Raw genomic sequence first — 26,690 nt, 5'->3', positions numbered from 1 at the left:
GGTCAGCTGGGTTCCGCGTCCAGCCGGCTGAGGAGCATCCCGGGCGGCGCGAGCAGCCCAGCCATGTCCGCAGCCATGAGGGAGAGGTTCGACCGGTTCCTGCACGAGAAGAACTGCATGACTGATCTCCTGGCCAAGCTCGAGGCCAAGACCGGAGTGAACCGGAGCTTCATCGCGCTCGGTGGGCGGCGGGGCCCCCGGGAGCGGCGCGGGGCAGGGGCGGAGGACCGGCGGGAGGCTCCTCGCGCGTGGAGCGGGGCCTTGGGAGCCGCAGGCTGCGGGACGCGCGGACGCTGACGTGTCGCCTCTGCCGGCCGCAAGGGTCCGAGGACCTACAGCTTTGGGCGCGGTGTCTAGCGGGGTGAAGCTCGCCTTCACCTCCGAACCACCACCCGCCCCCCGGCAGCCCGGCCTCGCGTGCACAGTCCGCGCCCGCGCGCGGGAGCCCGGTCTAGCCCAGCGGGGCTTCCTGGCGGGTGCGCCGCGGGCCAGCCGGGGGAGAGAGGCAGGGGACTGCCGGGTATGCCCAACCCAGCTGGGCCCTCCTTCCACCCTATTGAGTGTTGAGGTTGCTCCGTATGCTCAGCCCAGACGGACCCTATCACAGGGAGTTGAGGCAGGGGACTGCTCAGAATACCCAGCTCATGAGGGCTTTGCCTAGGAAGGCGAGGCAGAGGACTCTCCAGTGTCCCCAACCAAACCAAAAAAAAAAAACAAAAAAAAAAAAACAAAAAAACCGGCATCTGGTAGATGGGCAGGCCCGACCTTCTTGTGGTTGTTTCTCTCCTCTATTCGAGGCAGGAGGAAAACGCCTAGGAAAGGCCTAACCTCGAAGTGTGGGTGTGGGCGGGGATTGTCCCTTTAGAAGGTCTGCCCTGCCACCCAACCCGCTTCTCCTGCTGTCTCCAGGTGTCATCGGACTGGTGGCTTTGTATCTGGTGTTCGGCTACGGAGCCTCTCTCCTGTGCAACCTGATAGGTTTCGGATACCCAGCCTACGTCTCGTAAGTGACTCACCCTGCAGCCTTACTTCCCCTCCACAACTCCCCATTGAGAGCTTGTTTTGGGCTGTTTAGCCCTGGTCCCTGACACAGAAGTCAAGGCACCTTAAGGCTAAGGTACTGACTACCCAAGGTTACATATTTGGGAGCCTTAACTTGTTCTTTGATCTCTTGTCAGCCAGCCAAAGGTGTTTTGTGTTAGATTTTACTGACCTTATCTAGCGGCACAAAATGTGGAACTCCGTCCTCTTTCTGGCTCCTGGACCTCAGCAGCCATTGGGAGTGACTCGAATCCCCTTGGTGACTTAGCTATTTCCCCCATATGTTTTTGTTCACAGTTTAGCCCAATTAGTTAGAACTTTCTTCATTCCGAGTTATAATGAGGGCAGGTGAAGAATTTTTTACTTGATTTTTTTTTTTGACCCCCTTGTCTCACACTGTAGCCCTTACTGTCTGGGAACTCTTTTTGTACCAAAGGCTGACTACCTTGCCTTAACTTTTCTAGTACTGGGATTACAGACATGAGTCACCAGCCTGGATTAACTTTTTGATTTTTAAAAAAAGGCTAGTTATTGGGCCAGTGAGATGGCTCAGTGTTTGTCCCAACTGTGACAACCTGGGTTCAGTCCCCAGCCAGCCACATGGTAGGAGAGAGAGCTGTAGAGGCCATTAAGGCTATTCTTTTGTTAATTTTAAAAAGATTGTGAATGTTATGCCTATGTCCCGGTACCATATGTGTGCCCAGTGCTCGAGGAGTTCAGAAGGAGGGTTGTTGGACCCCCTGGAACTGGAGTTACAGAGGGTTTTGAGTCATCACCAGGGTTCTGGGAATCAACCCTGTCTCCTCTGAAAGTGCAGCCTGCCCTCTTAACTGCTGAGCTATCTCTCTAGGCCCAAGGGCAAATATGAAAAGCAAATTTGGAAAGTACTGTAACCTTATAAAATACATTCATAACATAACTTCTTCATTATATAAATTATTCATGTAATTAAATTTTAAAATGTATCATAAAATTAGGATCTAATGATAACTATTTTATAACTGAATGTTTCTCTGTTCAAATCAGAATTGTTCCTCTTCATAAATGAATTTTGTTTTATAACAACATATGTGTGTGTGTGTGTGTGTGTGTACGTGTGTGTACACATATGTGGCTTTCAGCCATTTGTTTTTTGAAACTTATTTACTGTAGTGATAAACATAAAGGGTAAAAACATTTCAGCTGGAGGCCAAGATGCAAGGTAATCTTATTACACCACCTGACTGTCATCGGCCAGATTGGAATTTAGCATATGCTAGAAAGGAGAAAATGGTTTTTATTAGTGTTTTGTTTGTTTTTGAGACAGTCTCAAGTAGCCCAGGCTGGCCTTAAACTTGTTGTGTAGCCAAGGATATCCTTAAACTTCTGATTCTCCACCTCGATCTCCTCAGTGCTAAGATTGTAGGCAGTGTCACCCTGGCTAGTCTTGCAGATTTGTTTTTAGAAGTTAGTTGTTCTGGACAAAGGCCAGCCACTGACATGGTGAGCTTGCTTGTGACATTGGAGATCCCTCGGGCTTCAAGTAGACCAGAGTTTTTACTCTCCAGGTGCTAACAGAACCATCTGGGTTTTGTAATTGTACCTAGGATCACTATGGCAGACTGGGAAAGTTGATTTCTCTTTCACTGCAGGTAAAGGAAGAGAGAAGCCCTTCTAGTGATACTTAATGTTAAATAGGGATAAGCAACCTTGATTCAGAATAGCTAGTAGTCTGTGTGTATGGTAACAAAATTACCTATAGTATAGGCCTCTATATGACTCTGTGTATCTTATTTGTAATTCTTTTAAAAGGGGCTGTGTGGTTTAGAATTGTTTCTCTTCTTCCATCATGTGGGTCCTGGGGATTGAGCTGGGGCTGTCAGGTTTGGTAGAAAGCCTACTCTCCTTTAGACCTCCCCAAGAATATGGACTTTTAAAAACACTGTATGACATGGTAACTTTCCTATACCAGTGCTGTTTGATATATAATTGTATGAGAAATGAACTCCTTTGTTAGCATGAACACATTCTGTGTGAGCTGTGTAGGGTTAAGTGTTTCTTGGGTCTGGGCTCAGCAATAAGACCACTGACTGCTCTTCATTGTGCATGTGACTGAGTTGGGGTGGAACCAGCTTGTTTCTCTTTGACTAGAGGTGGTCTTAGGCTCGCCTATCTTCAGTCAGATTTCAAAGTGAGTTTTAAGTTGCCAATTTCAGCCTTATTATTTGTTTAGTTATTCGTTGTCTACATAATCAACTGCATATTACTAGCTCTTCTTACTTACAAGATGCTAAATGTTTCTGTCTTGTTACTAGAAGTTCAAACAGCAGGGCTGGTTATTTCTAATGAGTAGAGGGGGTGGTGGTGGATTTTCTAAGGTTTAGAATTTAGTCAATAAGTGAATATGCTTTCTTCACAGTGTGTATATATATGTATATATATATATATATATATATATATACACAGACACACACACATATATATTAGATTTATTTATTTTATGTATATGAGCACACTGTAGCTGTCTTCAGACACACCAGAAGAGGGCATCAGATCTCATTACAGATGGTTGTGAGCCACCATGTGATTGCTGGGATTTGAACTCAGGACTTCTGTAAGAACAGTCTGTGTTCTTAACCACTGAGCCATCTCTCCAGCCCCAGTTTAGGTATTCTGAGACAAAGTGACATTTGTAGTGCATCTTAGTAAGAGTTAGAAAAACTCTGAAGACGTAATAAAGGACACTTGATGATTTAAGCAGAAGTTCAGAAAGCAATCCTCAGTGAGTACACAGCCCGGCTGGTGTTTGTATGTACGATGCTTCCTTTCTGTAGGTCCAACTTTTCCACCTTTGAAGTCAGCTCAGGATTTTGTGATTTGGGGAACCACTGGTGTCATATTGATGGCTGTCTGGGTCTTTCCCCCATAGATCCTGATCTAATTAGCCTGGGCTCTGGGGTTTTGAAAGGCCTATCAATCTTTTATAATCTTGAAGGAACTGTAATACTCAGAATGTGTTGAGAGCCTCTGGTACCGAGTAGCAATAGGAAACACTACACAAGAGCAAGTGTGAAGACGGAGGAAAATGGCCTTCTGTTCCTGAGAATCGTCTAGAGACTTCTTCAATGTTCTGCCCTGTGTAGGAGGGTCAAGAAAAAAATGGGATTTGTACACAATACAGACCATACAGACTCAGTCAGTAAACATTCAAGCAGCCAATATTAATTTAATCAAGTCAATTTAATCATTGTGTAGCCATTGTGAGTGTAAGTGTACAGTTTTTATTTTCTTTTTTAAAGAAAGAAAATCTTTAACAATGACAGTTTTGAGTAGTGCTCAGATCCTTGTTTCTAGGGTGGGGGGATGGCTCAGTGGGTCAGAGTGCTTGCTGTGCAAACAAAATGAGTACCCAGGACCCATATGAAAAGTGAGGTGTCCGTTCATTTGCCTGTGTACCCAGCATTACAGCATTGAGGTAGGCAGATCCCAGGAGCTCACTGGTCACTCGATCTAGCTGACACAGCAAGCTTTTAGTTCACTGAGAGGCGTTGACTAGAAAGACGTTGGAAGTCCTCTGCATGGCACACAGACACATAAACCCACACGCTCATGTGCATCCACCTCACACCCATATCCACACCACTGGCACCACCATGTTTCTGCAGGTCTCAGTCTGGTTGGGCTAGCATAACAGGTGAGTGGTGAGTGATACGGTTTTCTTGTTCTGTCTTCTGAAGGCTGAGAATTCCAAGATCATAAGCTACCAGCTGATTTGGCAACTGATAACTGTTCTGTGCTTCATAAATGGCATCAACACAGCAGAGGAGAACAGACTTGCTTGAGCTGCTTATGTCAGAGCCCTGATAACCTAGTCACCTTCTCAAGGTCCCATGTCTTAGAATATCAGGTATTGGGTTCCATCAAACCGATTTGTGGGGTACGGAAATCCAGAAGCAGTGGTCTTCACCCAGTCATTCTCTGTCCCCCTCACTGTTGCTCCTCAGTCCCCCAGATATTCAGCCTTCAAATCTGAGGTTCATCTGCTTAGCAAATGTCAGTGCCAGTCATATACCAGGTGCTGGTGTAGCCCTTTACATATGGCCAGGAATAAGAGAGACACATGCTCCCTTCTGTGTCAGTAGTCTGTCTGTGAGCAGGCAAGAAAGAGGTAAAGTAGTGACTGAGTGGTGAACTCTCAGAAGAAGAGAGCCAGGAAGTTTTGTGATACAGAGGAAAAGGAATGTCTCTATGGATATTTATCAGCAATGCTATTTAAGATCGGGGGAGTGACCTGGTCCCCTGCCTGGCAAAAGAAATGGAGTGAACCATGGCCCGAGGCAGTGGTAGCCACAGCTGCCACCACCACCTGGCTCGGTGACAGAGAAGCATGCCTGGGAATGACCGTGTAGGGGTTCAGCCATGAAGAGGGCATGGCTGACCGTGAGTGAGGTGCACCTTTCAGTATGAGAGAGGGTTTAAATAGGATCATATGATAAGACTGCCCAGATAAAACGCTGCGACTTCTGGAAGGGATTGGTGATCTTGCTAATAAGTCAGCCAGGATGTATTTCCTTCTTTCCTGCCTTTCAGCTTTTGTTCTTGCTATATTTCTTCTCCTGTGCCGTCACAGGTAGAACGTACAGACTTCCCCTGTGCCACCATAGAGGGGACATACAGGCTGCATCGAAAGGTCAGCATTGGGTCTGCAGATTGCAGGGTGTGGAAATGAAATTTGGAAAAGCTTATTTGGCCTCCTGCCTTTTTCCATTACTCACCCCTTGAGAAATTCATGGGTGAGGCTCAGGTGCATTTGGCCCCAGGTCAGGACTCTCTGCTGGTGCATGAAAACAGCGGTGAGCCGGAGCCAGTGCCCGCCCACAGGCCTCCTTCCCAGGGGTCTTTTCTTCTGTGCATGTAATTTTTGTAACTCCCTAATCTCTGTGTGTTTAGACATTCTGGCTGCCCTGTATAGGCAATCTGGAAGCTAATTCCAGCCTTTTTGTTACCAAGAACTGTTGACAGATCTACCTTCATCTCACTGATAAGAAAAGGCTGGACAACAACAGAACCAGTTATAAAGACAGACCCACCTCTTCTTTCCCTGTAGCCCACTGTATATACTTCAGTGTCCAGCACGTTCACAAGTCTGTGCAAACATGGCCACTGTCCAGTTCCGAAAACTTTTGTTACCCTCAAAAGGAAACCATTAGCGGTTATTCCCATTTCTCCCCTCTCAACTCTGGGGAGGCCTTAGCTAACATTCTATCTCAGCGAATGTGCGCTGTATGTTTCCCATAGGTGGGATCATGCACTCTGGGCCTTTGTGACTGCGAAGCCCTGCTTTTACTGGCACTGTTCCATTAAGAGACCCTGAGACCAGCAGAAGATGGGACTCTGCCTTCAAACACAAAACTTGTTGCCTGAGACCTACAAGGATCCCTTTGCGGTGTAGCCGTGTGGTGCTGGTTCAGCCAGGGCCATGAGTCCGGTCCCTGTGTTCTGTACAAGTAGAATCACAGTTCAGAGTCTAATGATGTGGTTTTCTGTTTATTATTGCCCTGCATTGAGGAGAGAGAGGGAGGGTTGGGTTTCTGTCCTACTCAGAAAGCTTTTGGTTTAAAATTCTGCACAGACAACTGTGTCTTTTTTTTTCTTATGTGCTTAGAAAAACCAGGCTGCCAGTCTCCCAGAGTTGCCAGGATTCAGCCTTAGAAGTCAGATACAAATCAAGGTTTTTTTAGTGTTGAGTGTGTTTTACTTTTTGTTTTCTGTAGGGGGTTGAACACGGGGCCTTGTGGGCACTACTAAAACACACCACCACTGAGCTAATCCACGGCTCCTTTTAGTGTGGAATGTTATTCTGTGGTCAGGCGTGAACACACACCTGCAGTCCTAGCAAGTAGAAAATGGATCTGGGAACAGCGGGAATTTAAGGTTGTGCTTAGCTGCACAGCGGGTTTGAGGCCAGCCTGAGGTTCTGCCTTGCACTCCCAAAGAAAAAGGAGGTGTTGAGAAGATAAAAAATGATAGTCTAGGGGTATGCGTATGCATACATGCATACACGTATGCAGAGGAAGAAGGGAGAGGAGAGAGAGATGATGTATTTCCCGAGGTTATACAGAGGCCAGAGGACAGGCTTGACCCGCAGTCCTCAGTTACTACACAGGAACCTGACAGCCCCGTTTGACACATTAGTGCTAAACTTCCAGACAATAAACACCTTTAGAGTTCATCACCTGGCACCTGTATTTAAAAGTTTTGAAATCTCACATCCACCTTGGGGATGTGTTACTTTGTTTTCTTAATGTTCTCCAGCCCAGAGGCACCAGAATAAAGAATCTTCTTTTCTCTGGGCATGCTGACATGCTTTCATCATAACCTTTCACTGTAAAGGTGGAGCCGGGCAGAGCTCTGGGAGTCCGGCAGCCTCATCTACATAGTGGGTCCTAGCCCAGCCAGGGTGAGACCAAAAACAAAAAGGGATTTTTTTTTCCTGAAAAGATTTATTTTTATTGTTTTAAACTGTGTGTCTGTGTGGGGTATGTGAACATGGTGTGAGTGCTGAAAGAGGCCAGAGGTGTTGGACCACCTGAGGGTGTCACACATTGAATTCTGACTGCCTGTAGGAACAGGATGAGCGTGTGACTGCTGAGCCATCTCTCCAGCCCCAAGAATTCCATTGGTACACAGCTGCTGGATACTTGTGTAGCATTTTATTTAGCTGAGCATTACATATATCTTTGCTTAAGGCCTTCACAAACATAGCTCATTTAATGTTCAGAACCATCCTGTTACATAAATGGGATGGTAATTCCCACTCTTACAGACAGGGGGCAGAAGTAGCCTGATCAAGGCTCTGGTCAGTGTGTGGTTTTAGAGTCCAAGGAGCCTGGTCCCTGGTCTGGATTTCAGTTAATACAGCCCACATGGTCTTGTGTGTGTCCTATAGATTCATGCAGTAACTAAGTAGTGAAGAAAAACTGGTGTTCACATTTTCTGAACACATTAGCTTTGAGCAGAATGTCCTGTATCTCTCAAATAAGGTTCCCCTGCCCTCTACACTGGAGACATTTGCTGTGTTTGGTGAACATGAGCTAGAAGTACTATTAATTTCTCTCTGTTACCTGTCCTGTAACTGTAACTTTATCACCCAGGTCTGCACACTGTGCATGGCTACAGTGTCGACAGACATCCCAGCCTTGGCTCTTAGAGAGCAGTCTTAATGAGTAACTCCACCGATCTGGAACTCATTATCCCCTTGCCTCGGTTCTTCTGGGGTTTTAGGCATGTGCCATCACACTTGGCCAAAGTTAGGCCATACTTGACCTAGATATTTAGTTATAAAGCCTTTGGTTTTGTTGACAATGGTTGTCCTGGTGCTTTGAAGATAGATTCTTCACTTTATGTAACTTGTTTCTGAATGGCACACGAACCATAGGATGTGTCTAAGTGTTTTGTGTGTGAGACTTTTAGAGGCCTGCTAATATGGAGTTGATAGTTACAAAGCATGTTACTCCCGGGCAAAGAGCTCAACTTAAAAAGTTATATATACTTGTAATTAGTAAGGGTGTGGAGAGAGCAAATGCATGTGTGTGGAGAACAGAGGACATTTCTGTCATCTGATTGCTCCTTCGACTTCATTGCTTTGTTTAAAGTACATTTTTGTGCACGCACATGTGTGCATATGAAAGAGTATATCCTGAGGATCCTAGAGGTGTTGGGGCTGGAATTACAAGCGGTTTCTCATCACCTGATGTGGGTGCTGGGAACTGAATCCAGATCCTCTGCAAGAGCAGTAAGAGCTCTTAGCCGAGGCTATCTCTCCAGCTCACTCTCCTTGTTTCATGGCAAAGTTTCCCTTATTTCAGACAGGGTGTTGTATGTGAGTAGCTGGCTGGGGACCACAGTTGTGTGGTAGGAGTGATGGGGTTGGGGTTACAGGTGTGAGCACACAGTTGTGTGGTAGGATTTGATGGGTTTGGGGTTACAGGCGTGAACTCTGTTTTATATGTGGCCTGAGGATGGAACTCTAGCTGTCCTGCTTCACTAGCTGAGCCATTGTCGGATGCCAGCTTATGATTATAAAACTCAGTGTTATTATGTGTAGAGTCACAAGCAGGCTAGGCATAGTGATGCACCCTTTAATTCCAGCACTCAGGAGGCAGAGGCAGATGGATCTCTGTGAGTTCGAGGCCAGCCTGATCTGCAAATGGAGTCCAGGACAGCCAGGGCCCTGTTACAGAGAAACCCTGTCTTGAAAAACAAAACAAAACAAAACAAAACAAGAGAAAGAAAAGAGTCACAGAAGCAGGGATTGAGGATCACTCTTTTTATGGCATACAAGGGAAAACAACTTAGTCATACTTAGGATTTCCTAACTTTACCTCATGGAACTTTCAGACAGTTTGAGAATTATGAGTATTCCGAAATACTGTTTTCTTTCATTAATTTTCCTCTTACTAATTTTTGGGTTTTTTTTTGTTATTTTTTCCTGTGCTTAAACCACCTGTTAAAAACATCATTATTCAAGGATGAAAAGAACTGTAAGGCTTTATTCCTGAGCACTGTACATTTGTGTGGCTTGTCCTCTCACTGCTTTGGTTCAGTGGAAAAGGTTAGTGTAACTAACTAGTGTAACCAAGCAGAGTGTAACTAACCTGGACCAACAAGGTTTGAACTTTAAATCCACGTTCTTTTCTTCAGAGCATTAAGTCCATGTTGCAGGACACAGAGATAGGAGGCTGAATCCTGGGCGCTTTGGTCCTGGCTTCTTACTCTCTTTAAGGACTATTTGACACCATGTTGGCAGACATCATCTTTATGAAAGTTTCCAGACTCTGCTAACTCTTGGGGTCCCCCGACCACTGAAGCACAGTCATACCGTTAGTCCAGGAGTATCCCCCAGCCCCCCTCTTTTGGAATAACCAAGTTGAGAACACTCAGATTGGTACCCACAATGCATCCTTGAGCAGGTTTGGCCTTCCTTTCCATTTCTCTTTGGTCTGTTAAGAAGAATGCCCCTGACTCCAGCAGGCACACTCTGCTGAGGGTCAAGATGCCTTGGCGTTCCCATCACAGATTTGGACCAAGTATCATTTCCAGTCTTCACCCCAAACATTGGCAGCTACTCTGTGGTCATGGTTTCTCATGGGATGTATGGTTTCGGATCCTCTTCCACTTCAGTGAGTTTCTGGCAGCCAGTGGAAAGGAGATTCAGCTTCATCTTGATGTAGCCTACCATATAGGGGGCTCAACAAAAAAGAACTTAAGTCTATTTTTTTTAACTTAGTTTTTTTTCCACTGAGATTTGTTTTCTGTAACTGCCTCTCTGTGGCAGACCCCTCTCTCACAAGCACAGTGCAGGCCAGTTAGGAAGAGCTTTTTGGCTTTGTTTTGGGTGTCACTATGTAGTGTAGACTGGCTTTGAATTCACTTCAGCCTCTCTCCTGGGTCTTACATGCTTGTGACACCACACTGGGTCTGAGACTTCTTAAATGTCTGTAGGTCGCTGAGAACCATTTAGGACTGCAGCTGGGGTCCAGTGAGTTTCGGTCACCTGTGCTGTAACTGATAATCTGTGGTGGGCTCCACATTACCCACATTGTCCACACTGGTGTACATTTAATGTGGGAAAACCAACACACTGGAGATCTTCTCTGCTTCATTCGTTTCTCTATATTCCAAGAAAAAAATATATCAAAGTAAAGCAAATTAAGCCATTATCTTGCCTGTTGGTAAATACCCCTCGGGCTTATTATTTAGCAGACAGCCTGTAGACACGGACAGTGCTAAGCTGCATCTTCTATGTCTGGTCACCTGCTGCTGCGATGTCACCCATTCCATAGGCAGCACATGCTTGTTCTTACTCATGTTGGGCAGGAAGAACCTTAAGTCTGAAAGAGCCAGTGTATTGTTAGAAATGCTTAGTAGAAGGGACATGGAGATGATTTAGGGGGTGGAGGCATGTGTCCCCAAGCCTGATGACCTGGCCAGCACCAGTGTGGGAGGAGAGAGCCAACTCCTGCAAAATGTCCTCTGTACTACATGTGTACAGTGGTGTGTTCAAATACATACACAAGCACACACGCATGCACGCACACTCTCTCTAGATAGATATAACTTTAAAGTGTCTAACTGGTTAGCTGTATTTAAGTAACAAATAAAATGTCTGTCCCAAGGAAAGTGGATTATAGTTCATAGACAAGGAAAGTTTCAATAATTACAGTTCTGATAAATAAATAGAACATGCACTTTCTTCCTGTATCCTCTTCCATTTGCTGCTTTTAATTTGTTAATGATGTGAATAAAGCATATTTGTAATCCAAAATACTACGTAAGAGTTGAGTAGCATTAATGCATATTTATTTTTTTCAATTACATAAACTTCTATTTTGTGCTACTGGGGATTGAACCAGGGCCTGTGTATACCAGGCAAGTGTGCTAACCACTAGGCTACACCCCTGGCTCCTGTGTATACTTCTAAGTGCTATTGTATTACTCTCAAGAGAGACTCTGTCTGGGAGAAGAGAAGAACTCAACATGGGGGAGATGAACAGGCCAACAGTTGACATGTAAACACTGAAACTCCTGTGCTCGCTGAGAACAAACGTTCTGTTGAGAGCGGGAGAGCGAGGCTGCAGGCCCTCCTCAGGCTTCTGGTTTGGTTTCGCTTGTGATCTGTGTGTGTGGCTCTGGGGTTGAACGCTGAGGCTTGCACATGCTGAGCAAGTGCTGTACCGCTGAGCCACACCTGCTCAGCAGGCTGGAAGAGGGAGAGTAAAGGCTGGGTTTAGCTGTAAGGACCTCTCGTTTTATCAGCAGGGACACCTTGTCCTTTAGTGACGGTCAGGCATCTTTCCCTCCTATGGCACTGGTGACAGCCATGCGTCCTGAGCACATTATTAGGAGTTCTAGGAGTATATCAAACAGAGGTTATTGGGATTACCACAGTGGGCAGAGACTGATTCTTCCCCTGGACATGGCTTTCCCTATTCAAGGCATTTCTGCCAGGTAACCACACAAAACCATGATGTGGTGTATAGCAAAGGAATGGCTGCCAGGGAGGGAGGGAGGGAGGGAGGAAATCAGTCTTTACTGGGCAGTGAGAGGAGCATGGAGCTTCTCTGAAGCTTCTGATGCAGTGATGTTGCTGTGGAAGTTTGGTGGCAGTGATCACCATTCCACACACTCAGCGCCCTGGTGCCAGTTAGAGATCTGGCTGCAGTATATATAAACTTGAATGCTATTAGCACACACGTAGTATCCTGTCTTCATCAAAACAGCTAAAATAAAAGTACTTGTAATAGCATACACCGCAATCACAATACCTAAGAGACGAGGTTCGCCTGGAGGATCAGTTCAGAGAGAGTCTTAGTTACATGTCACATTTGAGACCAGCATGGGTTACATCAGACCCATCTTCAAAAAAATAAAAGTAGCTGGGGTGCCTTTAATTCTGGCAGCCCAGAGGCAGAGCCAGGTGGTTCTCTCAGTCTGAGGCCAGCCTGGTCTACAGTGAAAGTTCCAGGATAGCCAATGCTACATAGAGACCCTCTCAAAAACAAAACTAAAGAAAGTAAACGACATCCATCCCCCAAATCCCAAACCAAACAGCATACTGTAATATAATAATTACAAAAGATGTTATAAAATGTCTAGTTTGTAAGCAGAGTTTTCTTTTTAAAGTAGCCTGTTTTGAAGAGTGTATTAGTCAGGGTTCTCTATAGTCACAGACCCTATGGGTAGTCTCTATATAGTAAGGGAATTTGTTGGTGACTTACCGTCTGTAGTCCAACTCCCCAACAATGGTCAGCAGCAGCTGTGAATGGAAAGCCAAGGACCTAGCAGTTGCTCAGTCCCACAAGGCAAGCAGGCAAAGAAGAAAGTCTTCCTTCTTTCAATGTCCTTATGTAAGTCTCCAGCAGACGGTCCGTCCCAGATTAAAGGTGTGTACCACCACACCTGGATCTGGGACTAGCTTTGTACCAGATGACCTTGAACTCAGAGATCTCCTTGCCTTAGTGTCCTGGGAGTCTTAGCCACTGTGCCTCAAGATCTCCATGCCAAGATCCATGTCAGAAACTTGTATCTCCCAGCCTCAAGATCAGGATCATAGGTGAGCCTTCCAATTCTGGATTGTGGTTCATTTTAGATATAGTCAAGTTGACAACCAAAAATAGCCACTACAAAGAGTAACTATAGATCTACAGTAAAACTGAACAGGAAGACCAGAAGTTCCCATATATCACTGCCCCTCTGCAGAGCTGGGTCTACAGTCAGCATTCCTAAGCAAACACAGCTTCAGAGGTATGAACAAGTAGGTGAGCCCACAAGGAATGGAATCAGCCAGCACCAACCATTGAGCCCTCGTGGGCTGTGAGAGGCTCATTCATGCCCTTGTGTGTGGATAAATACCAGCTCAATACTAAAGAAAATAATTTCCCAATATGTCTTCCTGGGGTTGACCCAAAGAATTTCACTGGTATCCGGACATTTCCTAGCCTGCACACGGGCCTGTGGGAATTTCAGCTGACTCTTTCCTCCTTTCAGCCTTACTGATAACATTTCCTATACCAGATCCTGGTCAGGGCCTATTGATCTTTTTCTCTCTTTAATTGCTCACTTCCCTGTGAGTTTTAATAAAAACTACTATAATTATTACCTATTATGGACATATTTATTCCATGGCATCCAGTGTTTATACTGGAATCGTCACAGCAACACAGTAAGGTTTATCACATCACTTGGTAGATGAGCAAGCTAGAGCCCAGAGAGAATGATATCCTCCCCCCACCCCCACCCCATGGCTAGAAGGAGTGGTAGGGCAGGGTGGTGAAGTGGTTGCAAAGCTCCCAGTTATCCTGACCTAGAGCAATTAGTTTTTGATAGTTTACTTTGTTTAGGTAGAAAGTACAAATGAGTTTGTCTCATCGATGGGCTACACCCTCTCTTCTGTTTCTTTATGTGTCTATATCAAAGGCCTTTTAATCCCAAAAGCACAGATTGTGTCATTGTTGGAGAAGACTGTTTATAAGGAAATTGTTAGCTAGTTCCTCAAGAGAGAAGTTAAGTGAGCATGTTCACTTTAGTGTTTGGTTATAACAAAACCCCAGAGAGAACTGTCCTCACAGGAAGTAGTTACAGTCTGCAGCTCAGTGTTTTCCCAATGAGGCTTCTTCTGCCCCTTTGTTGTTATAAAGCACCTGCTAAGCCAGGTGGTGCCAGTGCATGTATTTAATCCCAGCACCCAAGAAACAGGCAGGCAGATCTCCGAGTTCAAGGCCAGCCTGGTCTACAGAGAAAGTTTTAGGGCTGCTACACACAAAAACTCTGTCTCACCCTCCACCCCAAAAGCACTATGTTCATTGCAGAAACCTTTTTAAAAAGTAAAACCTTGCTATCCAGTGCTTAGGGCTGATTTTATGCTTTCTGGGTACCTGTCTCTGCAGCACACACAGGCACATCTTTTGTTTGCTTGTTTTGTTATAGCACCAGATTAGAACATGTTTCTATATCTTATGTTTTTTGGATGTCTTTGTTTTCATCTGTTATAAAGGCTTCAGAATATTTAAAATGTGTTTAAATAGTCCCATTTCCCTTTTAAAATGTGTTGTGTGGAGATTCTATAATCTTATAATTTTAATGAATTAGAATCATTTTGATACCACTCTGGCCTCTTTGACCTTCATTTTCATAGACAGACAGGTATATATGCATGCGCGCACACACAAACACACACACACACACACACACACAAGCATGGCCAGGTATGCTAATTCCATCCTACAATTCCAGCACTTGAAATGTAGAAGCAGAAGGAGGAGCAGCTGGAGGCCAGAGTCAGCTGTATAGCACATTTGAAGCCAGCCTGGATTACATGAAACCCTATCTGAAAATACCAATAAATAAATAAATGATAATTTTAGCCAGTTCATCTTTGAGATGCCTCCAATTCGACATTTGCGGTCCTAATTCTGGTCTATGAAGTTGTAGGATTCCTGGCTCCCCTGGTGCAGCAAGCCATCTTTTCCACCTTCTTTGTCACTTACACAGCCCAGCTTCTCTCTTGCCGTCTGCTCTAGAGGAGCAGAGCTTCCATTCCTAGGACATGGTGTGTGGCTGAGAACAGAGGAGAAGGCAGCCACAGCGCTAAGCAGAGGTGGTCAGGCTTTGGCTCAGCAGTGAGAAAATGCTGTGTGGGCTGCAGAGAGTAACAGACTTAGAGGCCTCCCGTGTCCAGAGGAGCTGTGAATATTTGCCCCAGGCGTCCTAGCACAGGATCAGTGTGTACCACTTAGGATGAGCCACAGTCATTGCCAGATACTGCTGAGATTGCTCCAGGATGCCTCTGAGTTTAGCTGCAGATTGAAAAGAACCAGAAATGTTGGCCCAGTAAAGCACACAGAGGGCATTTAGATTTAGTTCTTAAAATCTTGGCGAATGGTTTTAAATCTTAAGTTCCTTTACACACAGGAATGTTCAGGTGTGCATGCTAGGCCTGGTGGAGCCGGCTCATTGCAGTGTTATGTTCTCTTTAGTGTTGTTTCTGTGCGCCTTTTCTCTCTGGGCCTGCTACTCAGTGCTGGAAATGGGTAGTAGTCCTTCACCTGCAGCCTGCTGGAACCACAGTGGCTACTGGGGTTTTCTTTCTTAGAGGTGAGTAGGGTCTGCGATGGTGGTTGTCAGGTTGGCTCTGCAGTGGAATCAGATGCACAGTATTCTTCCAGTCCTAATGTGTTTGGGTGTATGTGTTGGGGGTGGCTTACCCTGGCATACCTGTTGGGGTCAGAGGGCAAGGGTCTCTTGTTTGCCACTGTGCACACCAGGATCTGGCCTGTGAGCTTCTGAGGATGGTTGTCTCTGCCTCCGTCTGCCACGGTAGGGTTGGGATTAGACACACAGTGCTGAGCTTGGCTTTACATGGGTTCCTGGCATCTGGACAGCTTCTCACTTCTGCACTTTACCCACCGAGCCATCTTCCCAGCCTCTTTTGTTTATTGTTGTTTTTCAAGATAGCAGTCTGGCTTGGAACTTGAGATTCTCCTGCTTTTACCTTCCTGTGCTACCACACCTGCCTCCGGACAACTTTCTGAGAGCCTGTGGCTGTCTGCCACCTTGCACAGCCAGACTCAGTTGGATACTGTGTTGTATCCAACTCCTCTGGGCGGGTGTGAACCAGCAGACTAGAACACCAGCTCACACTTTGTTCCTCCTCTGCCCCAGTAAGTAGGAGGGACGGTAGGGAATCTTCTAGGGATTTACACTTTGAGGCTATGACCGTTTTCTGTTCTTTATGCTCCACGGCAAACCTGTGGACCTTGGCTTTTCCTACTTCTGCAAACCTCCTATTGTACTTGTATTCGTCAGTAAATATTAAATGCACATTGTGTAACAGACACATTGCAGGGTGCTGTCCAGTCTGATGGTGAGTTACTTTTCTAACTAAGAAAACTACTGGCTACAGTGCAGTGAGCACAGGCCCTGGGGGCGGTCCTAGGTATAAACTGGGATCTGCTGTTGTACAAACACTACCTCTCTTCTCTAAGCTACAGTTCCTTCCTCTAGAAACAAAACAAAAACTACCCCCATAGGCTACTTTGAAGGTTTTTTAAATTGTTTTTGACAGGGTCTCGTTATGTATCCCTGGCTGGTCTGGAATTCACAGAGATCCTCCTGAGCACTGTAGTTAACGTGTGCTATACAGCGCGTACATCTGCTTAGGTTTTCGGTGCCGGAGAACAGATCGTGAAGGAGTGGTGGACCTCACTAACTGACGGCGTATTTTTCACGTTGCTTTTCAGAATGAAAGCCATCGAGAGTCCCAACAAAGATGACGATACCCAGTGGCTGACATACTGGGTGGTGTACGGCGTGTTCAGCATTGCCGAATTCTTTTCCGATCTCTTCCTGTCCTGGTTCCCCTTCTACTACATGCTGAAGGTACAGTGGCATCTGACGGCTCTGCTCTTCCCCGTGTGTCTCTTTTGCCCTCTGTCTCTTAGGCTCCATCTTAGGACCTCTGTGCCAGCAATAGTAGGAGCACGGAATGTTAGACCCCACTGGTTCTTGTCTCAGATAACAGCTAAGAATTCCTTTCTCCATCCTTTTAAGGCCTTGGAAGAGCCAGGGCAGCTGGTGCAAAGGCGTGTTTGATAACTGAAGGGAATGACAGCCCTGTGACTGTCACCGGTTAATCTTCATGCAGTGATGTGTGAAACTTCAGCATTCACATTTGGCATTCACCATGCTGATAGGAGTCATTATTTCGGGGAGCAAATCCAAACAATTTCCGTAATAGATTTGGAGAAAGAAAATGTCTAGTTGGTTGAGAAAGTTATCTTGGTAACTTTGGCAGAGTGGTAGTCAGAACTCAGCCCTGCCAAACCTTGTTTTTGGCACAGGACTAGCCCAAGGTGCCGGCATTTGGGAGAAAGGACAGGAAATGAAAACTCATTTATAATTGGATCTCTGCGGGCTTCTGGCTTCCCCAGAGGGGAATGAGCGGGAGAGAGCTGTTCATTTCATGAACATGGTGGTTCTTTCTAAGCCAGCCTAGATGGTTGCCTAGGTGTCTTCCACGGAAGAGTGGATTGATGTAACCACTGCCTCTGGTTCTCAGACTGCAGACTTGGAAAGCTAGAGAAGGTGGCAAGGGACACCAGGCTATCCTCTGTCCCTTTTTACTAGCACAGAGTACAGATGACATAGTTTAAAGATAAGGTCAGGGCTGGAGAGATGGCTCAGTGTTTGAAAGTACTTGCTGCCATTGAAGAGGGTCCAAGTTTGAGTCCCAGCACCCACAAGGCAGCTCACACTGTTTGTAACTCCTGTTTTGGGGAATCTGCTTTTCTTCAGGCCTTCAGGGGCACCGGGCACATAGAAGCCAAACACTATACACAGGAAATAAGAATAAATATTTAAAAACAAAAAAAGCTCGCTTCCACACATTTATGGCAAATTAGCTTTGCCGTTTATTTCTCTGTCTGTAATTGAGGGGTGGCTTCTGCGCTTGCTTCTATTTTGTACATTATTTTGAAAGATGATTTGGCTCTCTTTCCTCACCACATCCTACCAGATTCTTACAGCCTGTCTATGTCCCAGTCATTCCTACTCACAAATTACAACTTTGAAGATGCTGTTTAGTCCGGTCACGTAGTTGTTATGCATGTAGCACACCCGAAGTTTGGGGTTTTTACACCTAGCAATTGTTACTTATATATCTTGTGACCCATTTACAGTTAGTTTTATTTTTATACACTTGTATCCGTAAGTGTTCTCTAATCCGAGGAAGCTTGGGTGCAGATTAGATGGTAGCATGCTGTCTCATGCTTTAGTTTTTTGGTTTTTTTCTGGGCTGCAAGTCTGACCAGGGATTTGCTCATGCTAGGCAAGTACCGGGCCACTGACCTACTCCACCAGCTCCTCAGTCTTTCTACTTCTGAGATATAATAGATGCACCTTCCTTTGCTATGTGATCTTAGCCTTCATCTTAGAAAATCTGCCTCCACGTCCTCTTTCCCTGGGGTCTGACTGTCCAGTTCTTACATGTGCTCACGGTTTTATGCTGTTCTTCAGCAATGCCAAGTGTCAGGACTTTTAATTTCATCTCTCATTGCCAAGCCTAACTCGTTTTGTTCAGCACTTTGATTTTATTTTACTATTTTATTATAGTGAGTGAGTGTGTGTGTGTGTGTGTGTGTGTGTGTGTGTGTGTGTGGACAAGAGCGTGTGTACATATGCACACACTTCTGAAGGTCAGAGGATGTTGTTAGGCGTTGGTTCAACTTCTATCATGGGTTCCAGGAATATGCAGTTGAGCTCTGGCCACTGGGCTTACACAGCCATCTCACGTCTTTGAGCGTAGAAACAATCTGTTGTAAGATTCTACATCATTCAGTTGTGTTTTTGCTCCTGACAATGTCTGGGGCTGATTATGTTGTTTTTCTCCCGAACACAGTGTACTCATCCAGTATCTTATTATTTTGGTCTGCAAACTGATTTTCTTCCAAGGAATTTATAAACTCTTTCAGGCTGTGGAATAACTGACATAGCCATTTATATCCTACTTAGCTTGTAACTGTGGATTTGACCCAAACTAGGGTGGCCCGAGGAGTGGGTCTCAACTGAAGGACTTCCAGTCAGATTGGACTGTGGGCCGGTCTTTGGGGGTTATTTTGATCACTAATTGTTGTAGAAGAGCACAGCCCACCTGGCAGGTGGTCCTGGGCTGTGAAGAAAGCTAGCTGACCATGGGAACGAGTGTGAGCCAACAGCAGCTTCCCCGAGGTGCCTGCTTCAAGTTCCCGCATTGCTCTGCCCACCTTTGCTGACAGAAGTTGTAAGAAACCCTGTTGTCCCCTGGGTCAATTTTTGTGAGACTATTATCACAGCCACAGAATAAAAGCAGGATACTTCAGTATAAAAAGGGGAAGCTGTCTCCCTCACCTGCTCTTTCCTTGCTTTCCTTGTGGTCCAGGAAGGGCAGCCATCTTTGTTTTGATTTTTCCTTAAGACAGGGTTTGTGCTCAGGTGACCACAAATTATGTGCACTGCTGAAATGATTGATTTGGTTTTGATTTGTCTCTCTCTGTAGCCCTGGCTGTCCTGGAACTCACTCTAGCTCAGGCTGGCCTCAAACTCACAGAGATCCACCTGCCTCTGCCTTGTAAGTGCTGGGATTAAAGGTGTGCATGTGCCACTTCCACACCACAGCCTGGCTGGAACAATTGATTTTGTCTTTTGAGCAATTGATTTTAAATTTAGCCTGTCACCTTCTCTGGCTATATTGCAAAGGCCTTCCAAGATCTATATTTCCTTTTCCCCTTAATTATACAAGTTTACACAAGGCCATTTTATACAAGTAAATATTGTATTTTGAGAATGTTTCCCTTATTTTGTTTTCTAGACAGTTTTTCTTCCTCTTACATGTCATCGGAATATAAATGGTATTGTGTGTCTAAGACTTAGGTTTCTGACCGAAACATAGTAGCATAGTAGGAAAAGTTGATACTTAAATCACTTTCTGCAGTGGTGGCCCATACTTTAATCCCAGCACTTGGGAGGCAGAGGCAGGTGAATCTCTTGAGTTCAAGACCAGCCTGGTCTACAGAGCAGGTTGCAGGACAGCCAGGGCTACACAAAGAAACCCTGTCTGTCCTTGAAAAAAAAAAAAATTAGTCTGTCTCCTTGTTTTTTCAACCCTCCCTTCTCTGTCTCTCTCTCTGTCTCTCTCTCTCTCTCTCTGTCTGTCTCTGTCTCTCTGTCTCTCTCTCTCTCTCTCTGTCTCTCTGTCTCTCTGTCTCTGTCTCTCTCTGTTTCTGTCTCTCTGTCTCTCTGTCTCTCTCTGTCTCTCTGTCTCTCTCTGTCTCTCTCTCTCTCTCTGTCTCTCTCTCTCTCTCTCTCTGTGTGTGTGTGTGTGTGTGTCCTGGTGCATTTTAGGCAAGCACTGTATCATTGAGTACATCTCGAGCCTTTGAAACACACTTTCTCTGGCCTTCCATTTAAACTCTGACCACGATGGTCCTGACTGTCGGTCAGTTCTGCCCCTACTCTTGGACGGTGACAGCATTGGAGGCCCAGACAGACTCGTCTGGCTTGTTGTTGTGTACGATTCACTGTGTCTGTGCTGATACCACAGCAGTCTCATTAGTGCAGTCTGGGCCCTTCATCCAAACTGTCGATTACAGTGGGCTCATGTGCCTGTCTCTAGAAGTCTCAGCTGGCACTTGAAGGAGAACTGGGTGAAAAGCATGGTTACATGGTGACAAACAGTTCTGTAGATGAAGATGGAGTTCCGAAAGCTGGCAGCTGGGTATTGCCTTGAGAGTTGAACAGTAATTAACCTTATTTCTAACATGAGAACTGGAAAGTGCTGAGGAGGGAGAGAGAGAGCAGTGATTATCTTACTGTCTCAGGACAGTTAGCTAGAGGTACCAGGAGGTACTCAGTGGATAGCTGTATGTCCTACAGAGTAATCACACGGAAGATGGAACTGGAGGTGTTTGGGCTGCTCCCATCTGTTAGTCTTGTCTTAATTCAACTAGAAAGGAGAATCGGCCTGACCGGATTTCCCAGAGGTAGTTGGTATTTTCAAGGGTTCCATCAAGAGTGGGCTCTTTAGATGACGCTGTTGTCCTCCTTATAACCATTAAAAAACATCATGGGGCTGGAGAGATGGCTCAGCAACTAAGAGCATTGCTGCTTTTGCAGAAGACGGTTCAATTCCCAGTACCCACATGGTGGCTCACGTCATGGCCATCCATAACTCCAGTTCCAGAGGGATCTAATAATGCCCCCTTCTGACCTCTGTGGGATCTGTATGCACCTATGGTGCACATATGTACTTGTGGGCAAAACATTTGCACAGGTGAAGTAAATAAATGTAAAATATAAAAAGAAACAATTTTCCTAAAACCCTACAGAACAGAAAAGGGACTTGGCTGTGCTCACTTGCCTAAGCTCATGAAACAGGCCCTATTGATTTTTTTAATCTGGTTAATCATTAGCATTTCACCTGGTGCCTTCTTTTGACGTGAATGAATATATGTGTCTCCATGAGTAATTTATACCTGAAAAATGAGACATCCTGTGTTTTAAAAAAAAGATACTAGCGAGAAATGAATTTCTCTCTTTTATTTGAAGTTTCAATATTTTGTGTCTGAGTCCAGCCCGGCATGAAAGGGTCCTGAAGAAAGGCAGTGATGGGATATGGAGTTGGTGGTGAGGCCAAGGTTTCTTTTATCTTTGGCAATTCTTCTGTCTATAACTGTTTGCTAATAAAGGCCAAAGCCATTGGCTTCCTATAATAAACTCCATTAGCATCGGGATTAGAAAAAAGAAAGCTTAGTTGTTAGGACTCCCTTCGCTCTGTCTCAAGGACCGTGGTCTTGGACTCATTAACTCTTTGTGAATCAGGAAAAAAAGAAAGAAAATATTTTACATAGGCAATGTGCATAGACACACACATTCTGGTTGGACCTGACCACCTAGCTCATCAGCTCCACAAGTGTTCTTGCACACTTACATGTATACCTATGTATATACATACATATAGACAAATATACATTTGATGGCTGTGGCGGAGCCTCAGATACCACACTCTCTGTCCTTCCTACACTTTCTCAGACAAAAGTTCTTTAGAAAACGACCTTATAAATAAAGCGTTACACAAAAGAGGAGTTCCAATGTTGATACTTCGTTCAAAGCAAGTCTCACATGGCCTCCCTTTGTCATAGTGCACCTGTGGCTTCCTCCTTGGATCCATTTTTCCTCCATCACAAGTTTGTTCTAAGCCTATTTCTCTTTCTAGTGTGATTGTGAGACCTCATTGTATTCCTTATTGTGCAGCCCTTACTTACTAATATGAGGAGTGGGTGCATTCTGTTCTTGATTCTAACCCCATTGTATCTTTCTGGCAAAACAACAACAACAAAAAAATCTCTTATAACTTTCTTCCTAAAATTATTTGATCAAATGAGGAATCCTATAAAATCATCAATTCATTTAAACAGCATTCATTCATGAGAGTTGATCTGTATGTTGATCTTCAGGAAATCTGACCAGTAGGGTGGGCCGATGCCCGGGAATCATTAGAGGACATAACGGTGACAGGAAAGGCACATAAGCAGTGAGAATCCTGGAATGAAGTCTCTTGGGACTTTGCCTCTCAGGGCTCACCCATCATAAGCCACAATGGGCCACCCCCAGGAAAGTCACCTGCTAGCCTTAGCCTCTCCTGGAGGACTCATGCTGACCTTGACTGAGTGTTAAAGTGGGTCCCCAGCCTGCTGCTGAGCGGCTGGGGCTGCAAGTACTGCTATACTCGGCTGCGCCTTAATTTAGTTATGTGTGTGCAGGGTATATGTGCTCTTTGTCATTCTTTTATTAGTAGGTTCTTATTTTAAGAAGGATTTCAGGCAAGCAAGATGGTGTAGTGTGCAACAGTGCCTCTTGTGCAAGCCTAGCACCCTGAACTTGATTTCCAGAACCTACAGTGGAGGGAGAGAAGTGATTCCTGGAAGTTAGCCTTTGACCTTCAAGTGTGTACCTGCACTCACACACATGCCCCATATTTCAAATCATATGTGACACGCACACACACGCTTTAAAAACATAATGGACTTCACCGAGACACATCTATGTTCTTTTTATTTTCCTCGCTCCCTGTCTCCTATCATTATTTGCTTGATTTATCAATCTATTTATTTTAGACATGGCCTCACACATCCCAGGTTGGTTTCACTTCCCAGCGTAGCTGAGGATGATCTTGAATGTCTTATTTCACCTCCACACAGCGATGGGATTATGGGCTGGTACCACCATGCCTCAGTTGCTGGTTGTGTTTTTTCCATCTGAGAAAGAGAACCTCCTCCCATTAGCCAGTAGATAACGCTGGGAATGCCAGTGGGGATGTGAGAAGCAGTGCTCTCCCGGGATGGAGTCCCAGCATGCCCATGGCTCCTTCTCACCAGCATTCTGTTCCCTGCAGTGTGGCTTCCTGTTGTGGTGCATGGCACCCAGCCCATCTAACGGGGCCGAACTGCTCTACAGGCGCATCATCCGCCCTGTCTTCCTGAAGCACGAGTCCCAGGTAGACAATATGGTGAAGGACGTGAAGGACAAAGCCAAAGAGACTGCAGATGCCATCAGCAAAGAAGGTAAGCTATGCACTATGTGGAGAGAACGCCATGCCCTCGGCTCAAATAACAGGCGTATTGGACACCCCCTCAGCTCCTCTGTTTTCTCAGTGACATTCAGTACTGCCTTCAGGCATCATATCAGAAAAATGACTTTTCCACTGCGGGCAAAGAATTTAGAGTACCAGCCACAAAAATGTCTATATATCCAGTTCAGGTTGGCCTGCAATTAGCAATCAAGAAAATGCCCCAAAGATATGCCCAAGGCCAGTCTGATGGAGGCAGATCTACAGCGAAGGCCTCTCCTTCTCAGATGTGTCAAGTTGAAAGTCAAGATCAGCTGTCATGAAGGTTTCCTGAGGCAGACTTGACAAATGGACAGAGGAGACCTCAGGGTAGATTGTTCAGGAACTGCTTGTGAAAAAGAGCTTGGAGGTAGAAGCCATAAAAGAAACACGGTGGGTGGTGGGAGTAGGGTCAGCCAGTGGGTGGCGCAGACTGTCAGGACTAAGGGGATTGAGCTCAAGGTGGCTCTGGTCCTCAGCTCAAGGGTTGGGGGATGTATACTGAAGAAGGAAGAAAACACAGTCTAGTTGGGATGTTGTGATCTGGCTAGAGATGGCGGCCTCATGGTTTTTAGCAATGACAATAAAATAGCAATAGTAAGTATGAGATTCTTGATTGCTTTTAAGGTGGGGGCAGTAGAATTTGCTTATAGACTAGGCTAGGAGTTTGAGCGAGAAAGAAGCCAAGGACAGGAGTTATGGCCTAAAATGTTCAAGGGTAGACTTGCTATTGAGGTGGGAAGACCGGGTAGCAGAAAATACAACATCCAGTCTGGGCAGATGTCTGAAGTGTCTATTAGATAGAGGTGTAGTCAGATAGTCATTCATGCAGATGTTGAGAGCCCCAGGAAGCAGGTTTCCACTGAGGGTAGAAGAGATGAAAGTCAGTCAGCTGCTCCAGTCTGGAGAAGCTGGTGGGATAGCAAGAATTCTAGAGACTATTGTCCACCATGCTATGTGTGTGAGGGTTACATGAGAGGGTGACTCTGGGAGATGCCTGTCAGCCTCAGCAGTGAGGCAGGATCTGTGACCTGAAGAAGGCACCTTTATGGACACTGGGAACAAATACCTGGTTGGAGAGATTTGTGAGACCAGGAGCAGTGTCATGGGAGAACTGGACGATATCCGTGGGGAGGACACAGGGTCTTGAGACTCCAGAGACCCTGTGTAAGGTAGGAGGAACAGCATGTTTGAACGTGAATAGGAATGGTCAGTAGAGATCACAGGGTAAGGGCGGGGAGCTGCTGCCCACAACCATGTCCTTAAGCAGACCAGAGACGGCGTCTAGTGTACCACAGGGGGAATGGCCAGGGCTGGGACATTGTGAACAGAAGGGAAGTGGGGTGGCTGTTTGAGAAGCTGGTGATGAGTGTGCAGCTGGGAGCTTCAGAGGTGACAAGGAGGGGAGGAGGCACGGATGCTGTCGGGGAAGAGGCTGGCATATGGGGGATTCACATGAGTATTCTAGGTCATGGGCCATTAGATCCCTCTCAACTGCTCAGGTCTAGCTTTGATCCCTCTCAACTGCTCAGGTCTAGCTTTGGATCTTGAAAGCAGACCCCAGCAGGATTTAGAGATTGGAAGGAAGTGAGGCTGGAGAGATGGCTCGGTGGTTCTCCGATGGTTCCGGGTCTCTGGGGATCCTTCACACAGCTCGTTGAGAAAGACCGTTTCCGTCCTTGGTGTCAGTGTTGCCTGGCGGTTTGAAGGGAGTGAAGGGAAAGCAGCTGTCAGGAAGCTTGTGGGCAAAGGGATTCCTTGGCTCTCGCTGGGAGACTCTGGGCTCCATCAAAATCAGCTGCCATCTGTGGTGTCTCACTCTGCCCCACCATGTGTGTCCCCCGACACTTCCTGTCTTGGGGGAATAGTGGCTCAGTGAGCAAGTCTAGGTGTGTGTAGTACGGTGTGGGTTCTGTTCTAACTCCGGTCAGTAAGACAATCGCTGCTTTGATGATCGAGGTAGACAGGACGGATGGTCCAGGTGAGGATGTCCTACAAGCCTTTACAACGTCTGCTTACATCTAAAGAGGCACCGTGTCCATTTCTCGGAAAGCTCTTAACCTTGAGCACAAGCATCTGTTTGTGCTCATCTGCACACAAGCCACCCGCCTTAGTCACCACAGTATCCCGTAGCCAGGGAGGATGGAGCTTGCATTATAAAAGCTGTTGATACAGTTTTTCTTCTCCTCCACAGTCAAGAAGGCCACGGTGAACTTGCTGGGTGATGAGAAGAAGAGTACCTGAGTCCTGGCCGGACAGTCCCTCCCCCACTCGCCCCCTTACCGCTCCATGTTACGCTAGGGACAGTGGCACAGTCGTTGGATAATGTTGCCTTGGAAACTGATGTATTAAAAACGGAATGTGTTGTAAGCTGTTTTGCTTTTATTGTCGTATATGTAAGGGGCATTTTCATTTAAATTTAACAAGATGGGCAGTACCTAATTTTTTTAAAAAATATTTTTCTGAGTAGGAAGACATGTCACTGTACTCCAGGAAATACCAACCAAGATTGGGAATCTCTGTGTGTAGGCCCTGCGCTCTGTGGGGCTCACCTTGCATGTGTCTTCTCTTGCTTACAGTTAGGAAACCCCTGTGGTTGTGCTCCATGCAGTGTATGATTTCCTGTAGCTCTGTGTTTTAATGTATCTGTACATATGCACATATATGGAACATGTTACCGTTTGGCTAGAACATTCATAGTCCATGGGAGGAAGAGGCCAAGAGAAGGTTGTAGATGCCACCTGTGACCCGTGAAACAGGACCACCTGCCAAGGCTGGAGGGGGTGTTGAGTGAGCTTCCAAATATCAGTTCAGAAATCGATGCCGACAAGTAAGACTCAAGCCCGTGATCAACTCCAGTTCCCCGGGAAACAATGACACCATCTTACCTGATGATGCTGATCTTACCTGAGATGCTGGACTGTCAACTGTTCATGTTTTACCTTGAAGCTGGGTACACGTTGCCTTAGTT

General features: G+C 45.8%; 1 protein-coding gene across 1 annotated transcript; it reads left to right on the top strand.

Moving 5' to 3' along the window:
• Positions 1–26,089, top strand: REEP5 (receptor accessory protein 5). The gene is made up of 5 exons (XM_080920549.1): positions 1–181; positions 910–1,003; positions 16,821–16,959; positions 23,507–23,675; positions 25,914–26,089. The coding sequence occupies exons 1-5, from the start codon at positions 64–66 to the stop codon at positions 25,961–25,963; spliced, it is 570 nt and encodes a 189-aa protein (XP_080776675.1). The 5' UTR covers positions 1–63; the 3' UTR covers positions 25,964–26,089.
• The last annotated feature ends 601 nt before the right edge of the window (positions 26,090–26,690 follow it).

The sequence above is a fragment of the Micromys minutus genome (assembly GCF_963924665.1).
Source record: "Micromys minutus genome assembly, chromosome: 8".
In the NCBI taxonomy this organism is placed as follows: Eukaryota; Metazoa; Chordata; class Mammalia; order Rodentia; family Muridae; genus Micromys; species Micromys minutus.
This window is presented reverse-complemented; position numbering and strand designations above follow the sequence as displayed.